The sequence below is a fragment of the Festucalex cinctus genome, chromosome 1 (genome assembly GCF_051991245.1).
Source record: "Festucalex cinctus isolate MCC-2025b chromosome 1, RoL_Fcin_1.0, whole genome shotgun sequence".
Classification (NCBI taxonomy): Eukaryota; Metazoa; Chordata; class Actinopteri; order Syngnathiformes; family Syngnathidae; genus Festucalex; species Festucalex cinctus.
Genome location: NC_135411.1, coordinates 28,435,680 through 28,454,966, shown reverse-complemented (window position 1 = coordinate 28,454,966; position 19,287 = coordinate 28,435,680). Strand labels below are relative to the sequence as shown.

General features: G+C 39.8%; 2 protein-coding genes across 6 annotated transcripts in view; one reads left to right on the top strand and one right to left on the bottom strand.

Moving 5' to 3' along the window:
* axin1 (axin 1) overlaps nucleotides 1–2,554 on the top strand; it is a 32,338-nt gene extending 29,784 nt beyond the window's left edge. For all 3 annotated transcript variants that reach the window (XM_077527700.1, XM_077527709.1, XM_077527692.1), the window contains 2 exons: nucleotides 342–491; nucleotides 583–2,554. In XM_077527700.1, coding sequence (XP_077383826.1) covers nucleotides 342–491; nucleotides 583–709 — 277 coding nt within the window. In that variant the 3' untranslated portion in view covers nucleotides 710–2,554. The remainder of the gene's footprint in view (nucleotides 1–341; nucleotides 492–582) is intronic.
* Nucleotides 2,555–5,883: 3,329 nt separating this feature from the next.
* On the bottom strand, nucleotides 5,884–18,452 carry galr2b (galanin receptor 2b). 3 transcript variants are annotated; one of them, XM_077527680.1, is made up of 4 exons: nucleotides 18,314–18,452; nucleotides 16,541–16,898; nucleotides 10,913–11,307; nucleotides 5,884–8,608 (listed from the first exon to the last, which is right to left on the bottom strand). In XM_077527680.1, exons 3-4 carry the CDS (start codon nucleotides 11,284–11,286, stop codon nucleotides 7,846–7,848), a joined length of 1,137 nt encoding a protein of 378 aa, XP_077383806.1. In that variant the 5' UTR covers nucleotides 11,287–11,307; nucleotides 16,541–16,898; nucleotides 18,314–18,452; the 3' UTR covers nucleotides 5,884–7,845. The 3 variants fall into 3 exon arrangements, with proteins under 3 accessions (XP_077383806.1, XP_077383798.1, XP_077383789.1); XM_077527672.1 differs by having other exon boundaries at nucleotides 18,009–18,408; XM_077527663.1 differs by having other exon boundaries at nucleotides 18,039–18,408.
* Between the last annotated feature and the right edge of the window lie 835 nt (nucleotides 18,453–19,287).

Genomic DNA, 19,287 nt, shown 5'->3' with positions numbered 1-19,287 from the left:
CGTCATCATGTCTTTAGTTGTTGTTGTTTTGTTTTTTTACGTGACTTCATTTTTTTATCAAGTGACTTTCTTTTTGTTTCTGAATACCTTGCGACATATCTGTTGCTTTGGCATGCTTGCATGTAGCCTGTGAGCATAGTCACGTGTCTTGAGATTAAGAAGCAGGCTGTACTTCACATATCCCATCAGTCGATGGTGCTCAGCCACGATCATCCCTCACCTTTATGCAGTTACACACCTATAATGCGTCCATTCTGTGTGGTTTGTTTGTTTGTTTTGTCAAGCTTGTACTTGTTTCCCAGCTATGGCTAAATCCCATATGTTCTCATTTGTATCCGCAGGCACAAAGCATGTAAAAAGCAAGCGTGCGACAGCATGACTGTGGCGTACTACTTCTGCGGGGAGCCCATACCGTACAGGACGTCTGTCAAGGGCCGGCTGGTGACGCTCGGCCAGTTTAAAGAGCTGCTGACCAAGAAAGGAAACTACAGGTCAGACTTCGATTTTCACATCACGTAATTGACACCTATTGAATTGTGCACTTGTCACATAAGACCGTGATGGTGTGCTTCTCGTTCGCAGGTATTATTTCAAGAAGGTGAGCGACGAGTTCGACTGCGGGGTGGTGTTCGAGGAGGTGCGCGAGGATGACGCCACGCTGCCTATTTTCGAGGAGAAGATTATTGGAAAAGTGGAAAAGATCGACTGATTCGTATGTCGGGAGGAGGGGAAACACAAGAGAGGGACTCGAGAAGGTGAACAGGAAGTGGGTGGAAAGCAAAACAGGAAGTACTTAATGGCGGCACACGATGTAGCTTTGTAAAGTTTACTTAAGGAGAAGCGCTGCAGATTTTTTTACTGTGGTATAATCACTCGTCCTTTCTAAAGTAACCACACTTATTGTGATTCTTTTTATATGTATTGATACCAGGTGTGTACAGTTTGTGGTAACAAATAACATTTTATAACTACTGTATTTAACTATTTAAAATTTGCAATCTTATTGAAGCCCCCAACGACGATCATGATCCTTTTTTAAAGGATTATATTTATGACTTATTTTTAAATGCCACTTAAGAGTAGTTTTATTATTTTGTGACATTTCAGTCAGGCAACACTTTGGCCGCCTCAGTTATGTTTTGGGGGGCTTCTTGTAGCAAGTCCACGATTGAGATGCTGTATTTCCCAAAACTGATAAGCCACCCTGACAGTATAAAATTATTTATTATTATTATTATTATTATTATTATTATTATCATTATCGGGCCATTTTATTCCATTCATTTTACCCTAGTATTATGGCCTCCAACTAACACTGAGTGAGCTGTCAAAATGATATAATGTACTTTGACACATCTATGCAAGCTGATTTCAAGTTATGAAAATGATGATGATGATGATGATGATTACACAAAAAAAATGTGATCTAGAATTGGCTTGTTTGGGGTTCCATTCATCTTTCCATTACATATCATATCACAGCATTTTCGAATGAAGGCTTATTCCAGCAGCAAAGTCAGTGCCTGTCATATTGGTGCCTAGAAGGATTGTCTCCTTTACAAGCCTTCTTAAATTAAAACGAGCTAAGCAACAATTGTTAGTACTTTTGGCCCACTATTACAGGTGTGAAGCCTCATTTACTTTCATTGGTAAATAATCATAGCATTTGTTATATGATAAAGATGCTAAGCTAAGAATGTACACGATAAAAACATCCAGAAATGTTTAACTTGAATTTAGTGTTTGTGCAAACACACTAGCGATGTTGCTAGCACTAGTACAACTTAAGAGGTTATGGCTCTTCTACTTGTAACATAAGACCACCACAGTAGGAGTTGTGGGGTTGCCATGGCAACACCAGTTTTCTTATGTCAAGCCAGTGTAGCACACGGCATCAAATAGATTTTTAAAGCTGTTATTTTGAAGGTCAGATAATTACATAACTTACCATCATATCATGGAAGCGTTTATAATAAATGACCAGTTCATAGAAGTGTGTAGCATAGCAGGTGTGAATGTGTCGCCAAGCTCACAAGAGAAGTGCACAAATTCTAAACAACATTGTTGTCGAAGGCCACAATGAGACGTCGCGTTCCCCTCCGTGTTCAGTACTGAAGAATAAACCGCAGTTGATGTTGAACATTAAGTGGATCTTGAGATCTTATTGTGTGTTGCTGCTGGGTAGAAACAACCACTTGATGGAATGTTCTCAAGTCTTTAGGATTTAGATGCAGTATAAAGCTAATATATTTGTCATATTTGAAGGAAATTATTTAATTTACGGATGTCATTTTTTATGTTTGTCTTTTGAGCAGCTGTTTTATTTTCAAGCACACAAAATGTTATTCAAATGTATAAAGTGACCATCAGAGTGCCTTTACACTATTAGTATTATCATTCTTACAATTATTATTGTTGTTGTTTGTATGTAAATATGTTAAACATGAAGTGTCAACCAGCAGCCCAGTCAGCAAATTCTTAATCTCATGAGAGAACGACAGAGAGAAAAACACTTGAAAAAAGATACCTGGACAATAAAAATGTAATAAACCAACACTAGACTATGCAGTCTAATTATTCAAATACTATAACTACTGCTTTGGTGTGTTTTACTTTTTCTTTGGCTTTTGGCACAAATAGCAAAAATCCACAAGTAATTGAAATCAAGGTTAAACAGGTATATGACTATACATGCCACAAGATGGTGGCAAATTACTTCTTTTGACTAAATAAAGCTCCTTAAATTCAACGTAGTTCCTTGGCACCCAAGATGCCAGTTGATGAGCACTAAACATAACTGGAAAGCTCGCAAAAAAATAAAATAAAATAATAATACAGTATGTGGTGACTCATCATCTTTGTAGTATTTCAGTGTTTAAATGTGATGCTTGTGTGAGGAATAGTGATGCCAGTTACTCAATAATGGCTGCCATTTTGAGTAACTACTAATCTACAGATTAATTATGACGTGTAATTAATATAATATATAATCTATTTTGTAATTTAGTGCTCTCAAAGTTATTGTTAACTCATTAATAAATCACAAAAAAATATCACATTAATCATGTATGAGGGCAGATGAATTGCACAATTAATTTTGACCACAGATGATACTTTAGCTTGATAGCGAATTGTTACGTTAAAGGTAGCACAAGTTGTGTTTGAGCAATGAACATACATGCTATAAAGTAAAGCATTTGATAAATGTTTGCGTATGACATTCAGAATATTTGTTCACGTCAAACTACTGTGGTCATTTTTTTTTTCATTTTAAATAATGCAAGTAAGTATTAGAAAAAGACGAGGTTGAGAGTGTGCAGTCAAAAAATGTTGAAGACGTCCTCATAACATTAAATGTCAAAATAATTATCACGTATGTGATTAATTTGATTAAAAATGTAATCGCTTGACAGCTCGAAATCTATTAAATCATTAAAAATTGAGGAAATTATTCACTCTGAGGTATCTTTACTTAAATACCATATACGTTATTGTAAATTGCTTCTTTTTTCCCAATTGTTGCACTGTCTGCATATGTACTCAACAAAAATATAAATGCAACACATTTTGTTTCTGGTACAATTTGTTTTACGAGATGAACTCAAAGCTCTAAAACTTTTACCACATGCACAATACCACCATTTCACAAACTTCACAAACCAGTCTCAATCTGTGATAGTGTGCACTTCTCCTTTGCCGAGATAATCCATCCCACCTCACAGGTGTGCCATATCAAGATGCTGATTAGACACCATGATTAGTGCACAGATGTGTCTTCGACTGCCCACAATAAAAGGCCACAGAAAGTTGCAGTTTTGTTTTGTTTGTCTGGGAACTCAGACAACCTGTCAGTACTGACTGGACCAGTCAGTTGTGTTTATATTTTTATCAAGTATATTTGTTTGTAAATTTCAGTTTTCCCGAGGGTCAGTGCGAAAATGTACGGAGCCCCTAAGGTGACATGGTAGGAATAAAAAAAAAACTGCGTTCCCTCGCAAAACATTTTGTGTTCCCTCACAAAGATCTTTGCGAGAGAACGCAAAGTTGTTGTTTTTTTCGCCTACCATGTTACCTTAGCTGCGCCGCAAACACTTCCGGGTCATCTTCCATGTGAACAAAAGCGACGAGGACGGAAAGTTTCTAAACATGAAACAAAACAGTGGGGAAGATTTCCCAAAGCGACTAGGATGGAGCATGTATTTCTCCACTGCTTTGTTTATACGTCGCTTTTGTTGACATGGAAGATGACCCGGAAGTGTTTACGGCGCAGCTAAGGTGACATGGTAGGCGAAAAAACAACTTTGCGTTCCCTCGCGAATGCAAAGTTGTTTTGCGAGGGAACACAATCTTTGCGAGAGAACGCAAAGTTGTTGTTTTTTTTTCCTACCATGTCACCTTAGGGGCTCCGTAAAAATGATATGGTTTTCTGTTTGTTCTCTTTTTTTTTTCTTTTTTTTAAATTTAAATTTGCCATTCACCAGACCAACAACTCTCACGCGCTCCTCCATTTTCACATCTTCATTTCTCCTGAACCTGCCCCTGAGCCAGGTTATGCCAATAACAGCCGATCAATGTCCACTTCAGGTTGTGATTAACCACTTCCTGAATGTTGTAGTTAGACATATTCATTAACAATGTCCTATACTATCTTTTGATTTTGGATAAGGTGTCATTGGGAAAATATCGCACAGTATCCGGTAACTCATATCTCGCAAGTTCTGACATATACACGTTATGTAAGCGTAACACGTGGACGTGGAAACATGGCTATAAAGCAACCACTTGTAATGGACTGGCTCTCGTTGGGGTGGAAAATTGTAGCTGCAAATGATGCATTTAGCCATTCATTAAAAAAAAAAAAAAAAAAAAAAAAAAAAACCTCTCAGGAAAACGGCCGAGACTCCCACCCGAGCCACTGGTCATTTTTTTGTAGACAGTTGTGGAAAGTGATGTAAACAAACTCTTCATGTGAAAATGTTGTTGACGGCATTTAACACTTGATCCAAGGATAGCGATAGTGAAAACAAATTTCTCAGTGAATTCACCTTTTTCGACATAAATTTGAGTCCTAAATCTTTTTTTTTTTTTTTTTTCTCCGTACAGGCTCTTATGTAATTACAGTAATATATCTTAATCTAGGAATAGGCGTTTACTCATATTATTGTGTGTGTAAAAACTGCAATTTAGGTTATTCAGAAATAGCAATAATAGCTATATTTTAGCATTAAAATGTATGTATTCAATTCCAAGTTAATGATTTGGAATATTTCCAAAATTTCCCACCTGAATTTCCCATGGAGATTTAGCAGAAACTTTCAGGAAATCAACCATGAATGTTCCACGCCATTGCAACCCTATTCCAGTGAGCCAACTATTTGTGTCCAATCCATCAAAAAGTCCATTTTCCAATATACATCCCCTTATAACTAGTACAGTATCTTAACTCATTCACTGCCTTTGACAAGTATACTTGTCAATTGTATTTTTTAGAGCGGTGCTAAATGGGGGCGAATCTGAGCATGCTCCACTGTAAATATCAAACTTGGAAACAACTTTACTGATGCCCAACCACCGGTAGATGACATCATTGCCCCATTTTATAGGAAATAAACACAGTTTCAGAGTCCATGGGAGAAATGGCTGTATTTTGGCAAACCTGCATTTTTCTGCTGTCAATTATAAAAGAACGGGACGGGACAAAAAGTAGGGAGTCTATTCTGTTATTTGGTAGATTCGGTTTATATATAATTATTGAATGGAATATCACGTGAGTATTGGAAATGTAAAAATTTACTATAATAACTGGCAGTGAATGAGTTAAAAAAAACAACCTCCTTAGCTGTCACAGCAAACACATTAAACATTAAACAAACAGGAGACAGATTGACGACAACTCTCTTGTTCAGAACATTCATCATTTGAGAGTAAAACTGGTTGCAAATACACGCACAAAAACACATGATTGAGGTAGGCCAAAGCACACATAACTATGCTAACATGTCAACGGAATCAGAACAGAACAATACAGATTTTTGTTCAAGTAGTAATATCGCGAGTTGTTTTCTAATATGCAGAAAATACACATCTTTCAAAATATACACGATGTAAACAAGTGCACTGAGGAACACGTCCGCCAAACAGAAACATGCGCATAAAGAAATAAAGTGTGCAGATTTTTTTGTAATAATAATAATAATAATAATACTGGTATCACCTAATTATTAAACTTTGTATACATATACAGTATTATAAAATCGATGTCACAGCAAGATAAGTAGATCACCATTTTCTTAACCTGCATGCATAATGTAAAGCACACAAGTCAACATTTGCGCAAAACGTACAATTTGTAGTGAAAGTTACAAAAGATTAAGCGCTGTACTCATATTTTCAATATTTAACTGTAAAAGCCTGCACGTTTTTCAAGAAAACACAAAAATTTGTACATTTTGCACTTTTTTTTTTTTTTTAAACAAAATCTTACTCAATGAGTGGATGAGCTGATGCAGATAGTATAAAGTGCAGGCGATAGTTAAGGCAAAAGCTGAATCATTGACTTACCAAGGCAGTTTTAGCTACATTTAGAGGGAGAAAATACATCTACTTATTTCATATAAATATAATGTTTTTATAAATATAACTTGCAAATAATAAATATAATAATTTACATTTAAATAAGCGGTTTCAGATAATGGATGGATGGAAATAATGAAAGATAACATATATAAATAACAAAATAAAAAAGTTAAGAGATTTAAAAAAATATATACAAAATATTTCTAATTAAATAAATGAAGAAAGAAGGAAATAAATGTAAAAAACGGAATAAAAATAAAATAAAAGCATACAATTTATAGAATAAAAGCTGTAGTGCGTGAAATAAAACAAAAAGTGAGGGAAAATAAAACATTTCTCGTAAAAAAAACAAAAAAACAAATATAATGAATAACAAAAATACACAGTTCAGATAAAGCATGGATGGAAATAATAAAAACTAACATATAAAGTAACCAAAACAATAACAGCCAACATATGAGATATACTCAGAACAGAATGATTGAATCGGTCAGGCCCTCCTATACACACACAGACATATTGTCAGAGAACACCATCACATTTACAAGTACATCTTGTTGCATGTACACATGCATACTCTCCTTCAAAAAAAAAAAAAAAAAGACCGTTCAATGTCAGTGTTATGGAGGATTTCAGTTTGCAGCATTTCCTTTGCAGCATTGTGTTCACAGTCTTTACTGTATTCTCTACAAACAAACAAACAAAATAGACATGCACTGACTTCTTCATTGATTTCATAATAATAATACAAATCTGCCTTGAGGGAGGTCATGAGTGTGCCTTGCATGTATCCGAGACGACTGTCATGTGGTTAGCGTGTGAGCTTCGCAGTTCTGGGATTGTATGTTCTCCAAGATATTTTTCCAAATATGTTTCCATGTTTGTTAGTTTCATTGATGACTAAATCGGCCAGATGTGAATGTGATTGTGAATGCTCATTTGTCAATATGTACCCTGCGATTGACCTGCGACCGGTTACGGCTGTACCCTGCTTCTCTCACCAAGTCTTTATGGTAAGGATGTTCAATACCACTTTTTCAGTTTGAGTATTCACTCGACTACTGACAATACCGCCAGCCCATATGGTACCCAACTTCTCTCACCAAAAGACTCTTTAGATCGGCTCCATATAGAAGGTGGATGTTAGCTGTGAATGGTTCTGTGCCTCCAAGCATAGCCGGTATCCCACATCTGTTACCAAAGTCGGCATGGGATATGCTCCATCTCACCTATTAAGGATGCGGTGCCCCTGTTCTGTCACCAACCCGCTCAGGTGGGATGCTGGAAGGGCAAGTTGAGGGTGACGGCGGCCTCCCGGGGCTGCGCCGGCCGCCTGTTGGTCATCTCGCACTCGTTGTGCCTGGCGTTGTCCTCGTTCATCTGCGACACCTCGGTGGAGGCCGCCTCGAAACCCGGCACGGTGTTGGCCACGTGCACCACGTGCACCTTGTTGCGTCTGCTGTTGCTGAGCAGGCAGCTGAAGACCTTCTTGAAGCCCTTACGGAAGTGCTTGGACACCAGCGCGTAGACGATGGGGTTGACGCAGGAGTTGGCGTAGGCCATGCAGTGCGAGAGCAGGCGGAAGGCGTAGGTGGCCTGGTTGAAGGGGAAGTCGCCGTACAGGTAGCACAGGATGACCACGTGGTAGGGCAGCCAGCAGATGCAGAAGAGCGCCGTGACGATGATGATCATCTTGGTCACCTTGCGCTTGGCCCGCTTGGACTCGGTCATGCCGTCCAGGGGGTCCACGGCGGTCCACAGGTACTTGATGGTGCGCGTGTACGACAGGCTGACGATCAGCACGGGGACGACGTAGCCGACCAGGAAGGTGCACGTGTCCAGCAGCTTGCGGTCGCGCTCCTCCCAGCCGGGGATGCACACGGTGCTGTTGGCGAAGTCGATCAAGTGGTAGTAGCTGAGGTAGGGCCCCGCGAACACCAAGGACAGACCCCAGATGATCACCATGGCCACCACCGCGTTGCACGGCGTCCTCAGTTCTCGGGAGCGCAGCGGGTAGCGGATGGCCAAGTACCTGTCGACACGCTTTGAAGATTACATTCAATTCTTCATTTCAATCTTTAGCTTCCCAGTAACACATCACAAAGCGATGTCTGATGACATGGATGGATCAGGTTCTTTGTTTTAATCAAGTAACTTTTGAGAGAGAGAGAGAGAGAGAGAGAGAGAGAGAGAGAGAGAGAGAGAGAGAGAGAGAGAGAGAGAGAGAGAGAGAGAGAGAGAGAGAGAGAGAGAGAGAGAGAGGGAGGAAAGAGAGAGAGGAAAGAGAGAGCGGGAGGGAGGGAAGGAGAGGGGGCTAAGGAGGGAGGGAGAGAGGAGAGAGAGAGAGGGGGAGGGAGGGAGGAAAGTGAGAGAGAGAGGGAGGGAGAGGGGGTTGGGAGGGAAAGAGAGGGAGGGGGGAGAGAGAGAGAGAGAGAGGGAGAGGGAAGGAGAGGGATAGAGGGGGGAGAGAGGGAGAGGGGTGTTGGGAGGGAGGGAGGTAGAGATAGAGAGAGAGAGAGAGAGAGAGAGAGAGAGAGACGCACTAGACCTTAAAAAAGATGAAAGATTGTAAAAGTGAAACCCCAGTCTCACAAAGACAACCAATTTTAAAGAAAGACCTATTTATCCCAATATAGCATTTTTTTTTCTTTAAAATTGCATGAAATTAGTGGCAATTTTCTTTTCTTTTTCATTTCTAGTTGTTGATCATAAAACGGCCACAAGAGGGCTGCTGTCACGAGTACCAATACCTTGAAATTAAGGCCGAGTATCAGCCCGATATCGATACTTGGTACTCACCTATCATACTATAATCAAATAAATGTATACTCGATATTATTTGATATAATGAGCTTTTGTGAGACTTTTCAATAACTAACTTTCCACTTCAGTTTTATGTTAGCATGTCCATATGACCCACCACTGGTTTAAAGTCATTACGATTCCTGCCTCAAGTGTCCCATCTCTTCTGCAGCCTAATGGGCATGTCTAATTTGCCACACCATCTATTAGAGATCAGTGTGTGCTCCAAATCGAACCGACTTGTATTGACTGAGCTGACAATGCGGGCCGATATAATGGGCCGCTTTCCAATGCCCTGGGATGATATTCAATTACGCATCGAGCTTTTCAATGAGCTCCGCCTAATCGTCCTTTGTCAACAAAACATCCCCCTTCCTCCTCCAAATGAAAGTGACGCCGCTGTTTGCTTACTTCATACCTCATTTCCTCTGCTCCTCATCCATTGATCGTCCTGTAAACAACCCATTTCTTTTTCGCTACTCCACTAATGAATTATCCTCACATATATGGAGTACATTTATTGGCTATTTTATATTCAAATGCTCAAATCATAATTGTGGGAATGCTGAAAGCATCCCACATACGCTATTCCTATTTTTATTCTCCTCACTTTTTTGCCGACACATAATTTTCTTTTTTCCCACATAATAATTCCAATTTACACCGTTCAAATTTAAACTTACTTCAAAAATTCACACCTTCCGGGGTATATATAATCTGTTTCCACATTATTTACAGTACTAGCACAATTTAACGTTAAATATCAACTTTTCCCCATTCATTTTCAATAGGACTGACAGCATTTCGAATCCCACCTAAGACTGTACATTGCAAATATATTCGTGGCAATTACGTATGCTTAATGATATAAATGTACACAACGGACTATCATATCAGGAAATGCATTACAATTTCACTGAAATGATTAAATCCATGTTGGCTTTCATCAGATGGCTATTTCTAAAATACAAACGCCATTAACTATGAATTTGAACAAGGCATGTTAGCTCAGTCCTTAGAGCAATTGCCTCTTCCATGGAGAAACTGGGATCAAACCCTGCTTGGACCACATTTTAGTACTTTCGATGGTTTGATACCAACTGACTATCAGATCAGGAAATGGATTACAATTTCACTGAAATGATTAAATACATGTTGGCTTGCTGTTTCAGATGAGACTTCAAAATAAATACGGCATTAGCCATGAATCTGAACAAGGCAAGTTATCTCAGTCCTTAGAGGAAATTCCTTCCCAACAGTCGACCTGGATCAAACCCTACCTGGAGCACATTTTAGTACATTTGATACCAACTGACTATTGCAGTTCGTTTTATTTTTTTATTAATTTATCTTTTAACTTAAGTTAAAACTGCAATTTTCACATAATTTATCTTTCAATTTACTTCATAAGCATTCAGCTTAGCATTCAGCTATTACCATTCAGCTGTCAGCATTCCCACGCAATTTCTCCGGAAATTGCACTTAGTCTAGTATCCAGTAGATATTTAGTGCGATTTGGGAGCCCTGGACCTACCTGTCGACGGAGACGGCGGCGAGCGTGAAGCTGCTGGCGTACATGGTGAGGTTGATGAAGAAATGCACGGCCTTGCACATGAAGGAGCCGAACACCCAGCCGTCCAGCGAGTAGATGGTGGCTTGGAAGGGCACGCAGAAGACGATGAAGAAGAAGTCGGCCACGCTCAGGTTGAGGATGAACAGGTTGGTGGTGTTGTAGCCAACCTGGCCGCTCCGCAGCAGCACGGCCAGCACCAGGCTGTTGCCCACCGTGCCCAGCAGGAAGATGAGCGAGAAGACCACCGACACGATCACGCTGGCCGGGTTCAGCGGGTAGCTCTCCGACGCGTTGGCGTGCACGCTCGGCTCGGCCAAATCCTCCATGTCGGACATATATTGGAAGTCTGCAGCCGTCTGCACAAGACATACACCATGTCACGTTGCGTTTTGCTGCGGACAAACAAAAGCAATCCCGCTCCCGGTAGTGCATTTTGTGGTTGTCCAAAGCCAAGAGAAAAAAAAAAATCTATAAAATTATTAAATGCTGTAACCACGGCTTGTGTAAGATTGATAGACGTTATCCCGATCAGTCGATCGGTTTGCGGGTATTTTTTGGAACCTAACCCCAGCTGAAAACGAGGGAACACTGTACACTAGGGTTGGGCGGTAACACGGTAATAAGGTATCCCGCAGTGTCTAAAAATAGAAATGGTGTCGCTTTAAATACCGCCATTTAAAAAAAAAATAATAATAATATTATATAAATATATTTTTTGAGAGAAAATATAAATGTGTACTTGTTTTCAACTTAATATAACTATTTACTTCTAACTATTTAAAAAACTAATAGCAATAAATAATAATGTGACAGTCGTGTGACAGCCTATGAACCGGAACAACTAAAGACAAGATGGCTAGCAGCTCCCGACGCAACTACATTGGTCGCAAAAAAAGGCACCGCTTCTGCAGTTTGCCAGTATTTTGGCTTGAGGCCCGATTAAAAAAAAAAACGAGCCGGAATGAATTTCTCACCAATTACAATGTTATTTATAACTTAAGACTTCTGAAATAGCACATAAATAATCCCTTTGTTGTTGGCATTTGTTTTTATCTTCATTTCATTTTGATTATTATTTTGTGCTATTTAGTTCTACCGTGGGCGGCACGGTAGTCGAGTGGTTAGCACGTCCGCTTCCCAGTTCTGAGGTCTCGGGTTCGAGTCCAGGCTCGGGCCTTCCTGGGTGGAGTTTGCATGTTCTCCCCGTGCCCGCGTGGGTCTTCTCCGGGTACTCCGGTCTCCTCCCACATTCCAAAGACATGCATGGCAGGTTAATTGGGCGCTCCGAATTGTCCCTAGGTGTGCGTGTGAGTGTGGATGGTTGTTCGTCTCTGTGTGCCCTGCGATTGGTTGGCAACCAGTCCAGGGTGTCCCCCGCCTACTGCCCAGAGCCAGCTGAGATAGGCGCCAGCAGCCCCCGCGACCCTTGTGAGGAATAAGCGGTCAAGAAAATGGATGGATAGTTCTACCGTTATTACTATGTGTACATACTGAAAGTACCGTACATATCTACAAACACCATCAAGGGACGAGGCTGTTTTGAAAAATATTGTGGCCGTCTAACATTGCTAAACAAACAAATCCTGATATTACAAACAACTCTTAGTATTATCTGATACAATGATAAACAATGTGACTGCTTTCAAGTCACAATAATAACATAATGGCGGCGGTTCTGACGCAGAAAGCATGTGACATCTTTGCTCGATGTCAGTGTGCTAAATCTTTTGAGGGTGGCATCAAATTGTACCCTCGGAATGAAAGCAACCATTGACGGCAAGGCCGGCGAGTCACAGTACGTCATCAGATCTTTCGTTTCTGTTTTCCTTTCTATTTTTATTCCCTTTGTTGTCTCCACTGCAAACAGAAAGGCCAAGTAGAAATTTGGTGTGAGGGTACCCAATTAAAACAAAACTCTGCCCTTTTCTTCATGCAGCATAAATCTCATGAGCTCACAAGTAGGCCTACAGAAAATGGCTACATTTTGGATTGCATCCGGATACAGAGAGCTGCCGATGGTTGAAAAGAAGTGCTTCAATTTTAAAATACTATAAACATTTCAAATGTGTTGTAGCGAAGCAGGATTCTCTGTCATAGTTCCTGTGAAGAGGCATTACTTACATATTCATCATAAATCATCCTTTTTTTTTTCTTTTCTTTTTTGCTCCACTTGAAAAGTAGCTGTCTATTTGTGAAGGGCTCTTAGGGCCACTCAATGCATCTGAGCTAATCTGCACTTTGCACCAGAAGATTCTCACAGGGCAGACCACGGCGCTCTTGTTGCATCTCTGCAGTGGAAAAAACACTCCCAAAACATCTCATTTGAGATGATGCATGTGACTGTTTAATTACGTCGACTCATTTTATAATAAACTATCACACTGGCAAATCCCGCTCATGATGAGGGGTTGTTCAATTCCAAAAGCATGAGCAATAATGTGTGGTAACATTAATCGTTTTTGCTGAAGATGATTGAATGTCAGCTCCTCTGGAATCCTGATTTTTACACCTACAGAAAATGACTGAGACGCTGGGTATGATTATTGATGTCGTGAGCTGATAAATTTATTAGTTCTAAAATCATGCTTCAGGTCAAGTGTATTTTAATAATGTATTTCTCTACATTTCACTTATTGGCTGGAACAAATATACTTAATTATTCTCATGAAAATAATTAAATTACAATTATGTTTGTCATAATTAACATTATGTTGTTATTCTATAATGTTATTCTTTTTAATTAATTGACTTTTATACATAGTAAGTAAAGTTTATTCTCCTCACGCTATGATTTTTTTCCCTTGTGATTATGACAGTAATGTATGATTTAATTTCCAGGTATAAAATCCTGGTGAATGAAGACTTTGATTTAATACGATGTACAACAGTAACACAAATATTTTCTTCTTTTAAATTTAGGTATGCGTGAATACCAGGTATTGATATTGGGCGAAAACCTGGCCTTATTACAAGGTATTGGTGCTCGCGATGGCGGCCGATGTGTCTTGTGGTGGTTTTACGATGAGGAACTAGAAATTAGAAATAAGAAAAATAGGAAATTAAATTCATGCAATTTTAAAGAAAAATGATGTTTTGAGGTTTAAAGGTCTTTCTTTAAAATGATCTGTCATTGACATTTTTGGTAAAAATTTGATGTATCAAATGTACTCGTGGTATCGGGCATTCCGTCAACATTGACGGAAGGTCCGTCAATCCATCAATGACGGATGGCCATTTTGATGACGATTACCAATTGACAGGAAACTTCGAAAAATTGACAAACTGAGCATTGCCAGAAAGTTTTTTTTTTTTTTTGTCTGTCAACGTAGTAATTGTCAATCCGTTGATAAATTCGGCAGTCAATAGGCGTTTTTCTACCGCCGGAACTTTTGGAGAACTTTTCAGTTTACCGGACGTTTTTCCACCAACAACAATTACCAGGGTAAATAAATTCCCCACGGGGCATCCAAGTACTAATTCGGCAGCAGGGTCTTGCTGAGCGGGCTGCAATGACCAAGGCTGATTGGTCACTTTTGGGGGTGTTTGTTTTTACATCAGCTGAACTCAAACTCATTTGAATTAATTACAGAGAACTGCAAGACGCTGTGGAACCACAAATCATAAATTCCCTGCGGAACTTTTACCACCAAGAACTCTCTTTACCCAGAACTCAAAGTTCACCTATTGACGGCTAATGAATTGACGGATGCCCACTTCGAATGACGGAAACATGAAGGACGCTCATTTTGCTCAACAATCGACGAATGACGGATTGATGATTACAATGTTACAAAATTACAACGCTTGAAATATTGATGGATAGACGATGACGCATGAGTGTCCCGAGTGTTGTCCCGACGCTCAAAATTCATTGATGCGTCCACCTCTGGGTATCGGTACTTGTTATCGGCATCAGTGACTACGCTAGAGTGGAGTATTCATACAGGTATCGGTCTGAAAGTGATATCATTGACAATTAACTAACACTAAACTATTGAAATTTAAGACTTTTTTTTTTTTTTTTTTTTTCCCACATACTTGATTCATGTAAAATTTGATTTTTTTTTTCGAAATATTATAAAGTTAGGACTTAATCCTGATAAAAGTGTTCCTTCATGTTTCAGAAAAAAAATATATTTTACTGGCAGGACCTTTTTATTATTATTATTATTATTATTATTATTATTATAAAATTACCTCCTTTTTCCTCATAAAAGTATTTTTTTTCCTCCCGAAACTTACTATATTGTCATAAATTACCACTCATGTAATTACTACTTAATTCTTTTGAAAAAAAAAAATGCTAAAGGAATTTTTAGAATCTTTCCTTGTAAACTATCTTGACTTTATTCCATCCCAATATTCCTGTGGAAAATGAAAATCCTCAACAAAAAAAAAAAAAAATTAATTCCTGTAAAACTTCGTCACAGAAAATTTTTCAAAATTCTCAAAATTTACTTTTAGAATTTCATTTTTACTTTATTTTAGTAAAATGTTGACTTATATTTGGAAATATTACTATATTCTCTTGAAGTTGATGGGTTTTGCTGTTTTTCTAAAATAACATTTTTTCACATAAAAAAAAAAAATAAAAAAAAAAGTTTTTCTTGGAGCACAAATTCATTTTGCCTAATACTGTGACATTATTCTCATAAAATTCAAAATTCATTCTTTTAAAATGACAACTATTCTTTTTCTTGCAAATTATGACACCTCATGCAATATTTTTTGACTGCTGATGTAAAAGTCCTGCTTTTTTTGTTGTTGTTTGATGACCGTTTGCAAAATTCCCACTTCACATTCACAATATTTTTGTTCTTTTTCGAATAGCCCGATTACTCCTTCACAGATGACCTCGCCATTCACCCAAAATTCCGACATTTCATAATGGTTGAACCTTGATGGTGGGAAAAACAATAGCCGACTGTTCCATTTTGCCACTGAGCAAACTGAAATCCACCGAGAAAGCTTTGCTTGTGCATGTTATTTTGCACAACGACATACGTTAGCTATCAGCAACACCGAGATGCTCTGGTCACATTCCACTTGGGCCTTGATTAAACCGCATTCACACACGCACACACACAAATGGCTTTCAGATGAAAATCAGCCACATAACAGCATTAAACTTTAATTCAACTCTGCGGCAGCACAGGGACCAAAAATCAAGACAAAAACAACAACATTATAAAGCACTTGATATTTGAGCTGAATAATCAGTTGGGTTTTGATGCAGAAGGATTTTTTTTTTTTTTACCACTTCAGCCATTCAGAGCAGATCAAAATACATATATGTGGATTTATATCTCAATTTCCTGCACGTGTACAGGAGGGGTGGACTCCCAGGGGCTTCATGGGAATGTGTGAATTGACATTCAGTGATATTACAGACACCTACTGGACTTAGTTTGGGAGGGAATGCTTGGAAATGAAATGATGGCAATAAAGCAATGGCATGCAGAGAGGAAGGGAGGGTGAATAAAGACGATGTCAGGAAGCATTTTGTTTGAGAGCATCCATCACCAAACTTTACACAACCCACTTGAAAATGTCACCAAAATGTGACATTTGTGTCGGCATGCAACCCACCTGGATGATGAAGACGTGACAGTCCCAACTCCCAGCACCAAGTCCTTCCGTTCCCTCTCGCTATCTGATTCTTGTTGCTATCCACTACAATCCCCCCTCCTCTTACACCCACCCACTCACTTCATCCTCCCCTCCCTCGGCGGTAAGCCTCCACTTGCGCTTCCCCCTGCAGGAAGGCGAGGAAGACGAGGACGAGGGACGTTGCGGTGGCACATCGTCGTGGGTCGCGGGATGAGGGGGTGCGATCGAGTGTTGCAGCGCAACTTGTGTGAGGCGATCGCTGTCAGTGATGACGATGTGTGGATGATGGGTTCAGTCAGGGAGGAGGGAGGCTGCGGGTGGGGTCTGTGGGGGGCTTCTGTAACACAGGAAACAAACAGTGCTGTGAATTTAATTACAGCAGTAATGACAGCGCTGCCTCAGGTTAGCAATTAAAGCAGTGTCGAGATGCAAACAATAAATATGAAGCTTCAATGAGAAAACGAGGATGCTGATTATGCATCGTTTCTTACTGTGTGTATTTGTTGGATTACATAAAAGCACTCAACTGCAATGTATGAATAGGTAAATAATTAAGAAATTTGAACAAGAATGCTTACAACTACAAGCTCTTTTGTTTTGCAGTGTTGTCCATTAAAAACAATGGAAATGACATTACATTCCAACCTCCATTAAAAAAACAACAACTGATAAGTTGATCAAATCTTCTCTGTAAGCCACTGTAAAATTGCTCTCTCTCTCTCCATCTTTTTTTGCAGAGGATAAATAATATATGCCTGTGAGTATTGGAACACTGCAAAAACAACCCCCAAAAAACTGTGATATACTGATAGCCGATTGCACGTGTGCCCCTCACACAACATCTCATTCTTGTTCAACCTTCTGATTAGCCCTCGCAGCATGATGGTTATTTATCAAGCTGCCAAGCTACCCACACACCATCCAGCACCTCGCTCGCTTTCTTGTCATGACACCTCGGTGCCCGGAGACTCAGTTACACGTGAGCAGAGCTGGGCAGTAATGAGCTCTGCTACATTTACTCTGTTACATTTACTTGACTAACTTCTTCTTCTTTTGGCTTTTCATTTCAGGCGTCGCCACAACGAATCAGTTGCCTCCATCTAACCCCGTCCTCTGCATCCTCTGCTCTCACACCAGCTACCTTCATGTCCTCTTTAACTACACCCATAAACCTCCTTTTTGGTCTTCCTCTCGATCTTCTGCCTGGCATTTGGAAACTCGGCATCCTTCTACCAATATAGTCACTATCTCTCCTCTGGACATGTCCAAACCATCTCAGTCTGGCCTCTCTGACTTTATCCCCAAAGCCTTAGGGGCTCCGTACTATAGCAACAAAAACAAAAGTTACTAAGTCATCCTCAAGTAATTATTTAGAGGTCTACTTATTACTGTTAGTCAATTCATAATAATCATATCAGTAATCTAATTCTAAAGTAACGATACTCACTTGGATACAATGTCGGTCTACTCTGCCTACCTCAGCTCAGGAGTCTCGACCTCATTTTCTTCTCAGTATTGACCGTGGCAATGGAAGTGAGTCATCCGAGTGCCCAGGCAGCAAACACACTCTCCAGTGAGCTCCAGTACGAGCATGAAGAGAAGACATATGGCCGCAGTCCATGGCAACCAACCCAATTGTGACCTTCTAATTGGTCCTGCGGCTGTTTTTTTTTTTTTTTTTAATCTCTCTCTCAATGCGTGTAAATGAGCGGCTGAGTGAGCTGAACGAGGGTGATGCTGTTAAAGTGTGACCTGTTAAGAGGCGTAACATTCACGGCTGTCAGGCGTCATCAATCAACAGCTTCGTCGGCGGAGGATGAATGTCGGACAATACGTATAGGACTTGCTCTCCCGTGTGTTACGGCCCACATTATTTCGTGGCCGTTTTTTTTTTGCGTGTGGGCGCTTGCTCCTGATTGGTGGACCTTTTTTCCTTGGCTTGGTCCACCAATCAGGACAAGAGAGGAGCCTTGATTGTTGCATCAGTTTCAGCTGTGGTCTTGATTGGCCACAGCTTAAAAGGCTGGTAGAGGAACTGGCTTTATGTATGTGTTTGCCCACTTTGTTTGTTTTCCAGCCCTCATTCGTTCATTTTGTAGCCACCCCCGATACCTCTTTTGTGTTTGTTCCACTGTCCTTCGTGTTTAGTGCTATTTTAGCCATAAGTTCGTTTGGTTATTCATTCCATAATTCATTCGTATGACTTCGCCATAAATTCATCCATTCATCTAACTATCCAGACCATTACTCATTCGATGTTGCACTAGGACAGCTGGAAAGTCGGGAGAGTGGCCCGATATTCGGGAGCATTCAGGCTCCATTCTGTGTTGTGAGGTATAGTGTATGTTTCGTCGTGTTTTTCCTTTGCGATTAGACCCTAATGTCCACCCGTTTTGTTTGTGTGCCCCTTATTCTTCCCTCTTCCTTCTGTGCTACCCGCGTCCCACAACTTCAAGTGCGTGCCCCGGCACCTAAACACGTGGCAAATGAATGGAGTAAGAAATCAATCAAAATAAAATCAGACGAGGAAGTTTAGTTTGTTATTCATCATGCCGCGACAGATCCCCTAATTTTTCTACAACTAATAGGCCTACTAGTTTTCCTTTAAGTGACCTTAAATTTAGGATATTTATTTATTTTATTTTTTTAATCAAATGCGTCATTTAAAAAAAATTGCTGCCCACGTATCATGTGTCTGCATTGGGAATTTGCAGAACAGCCGCTGG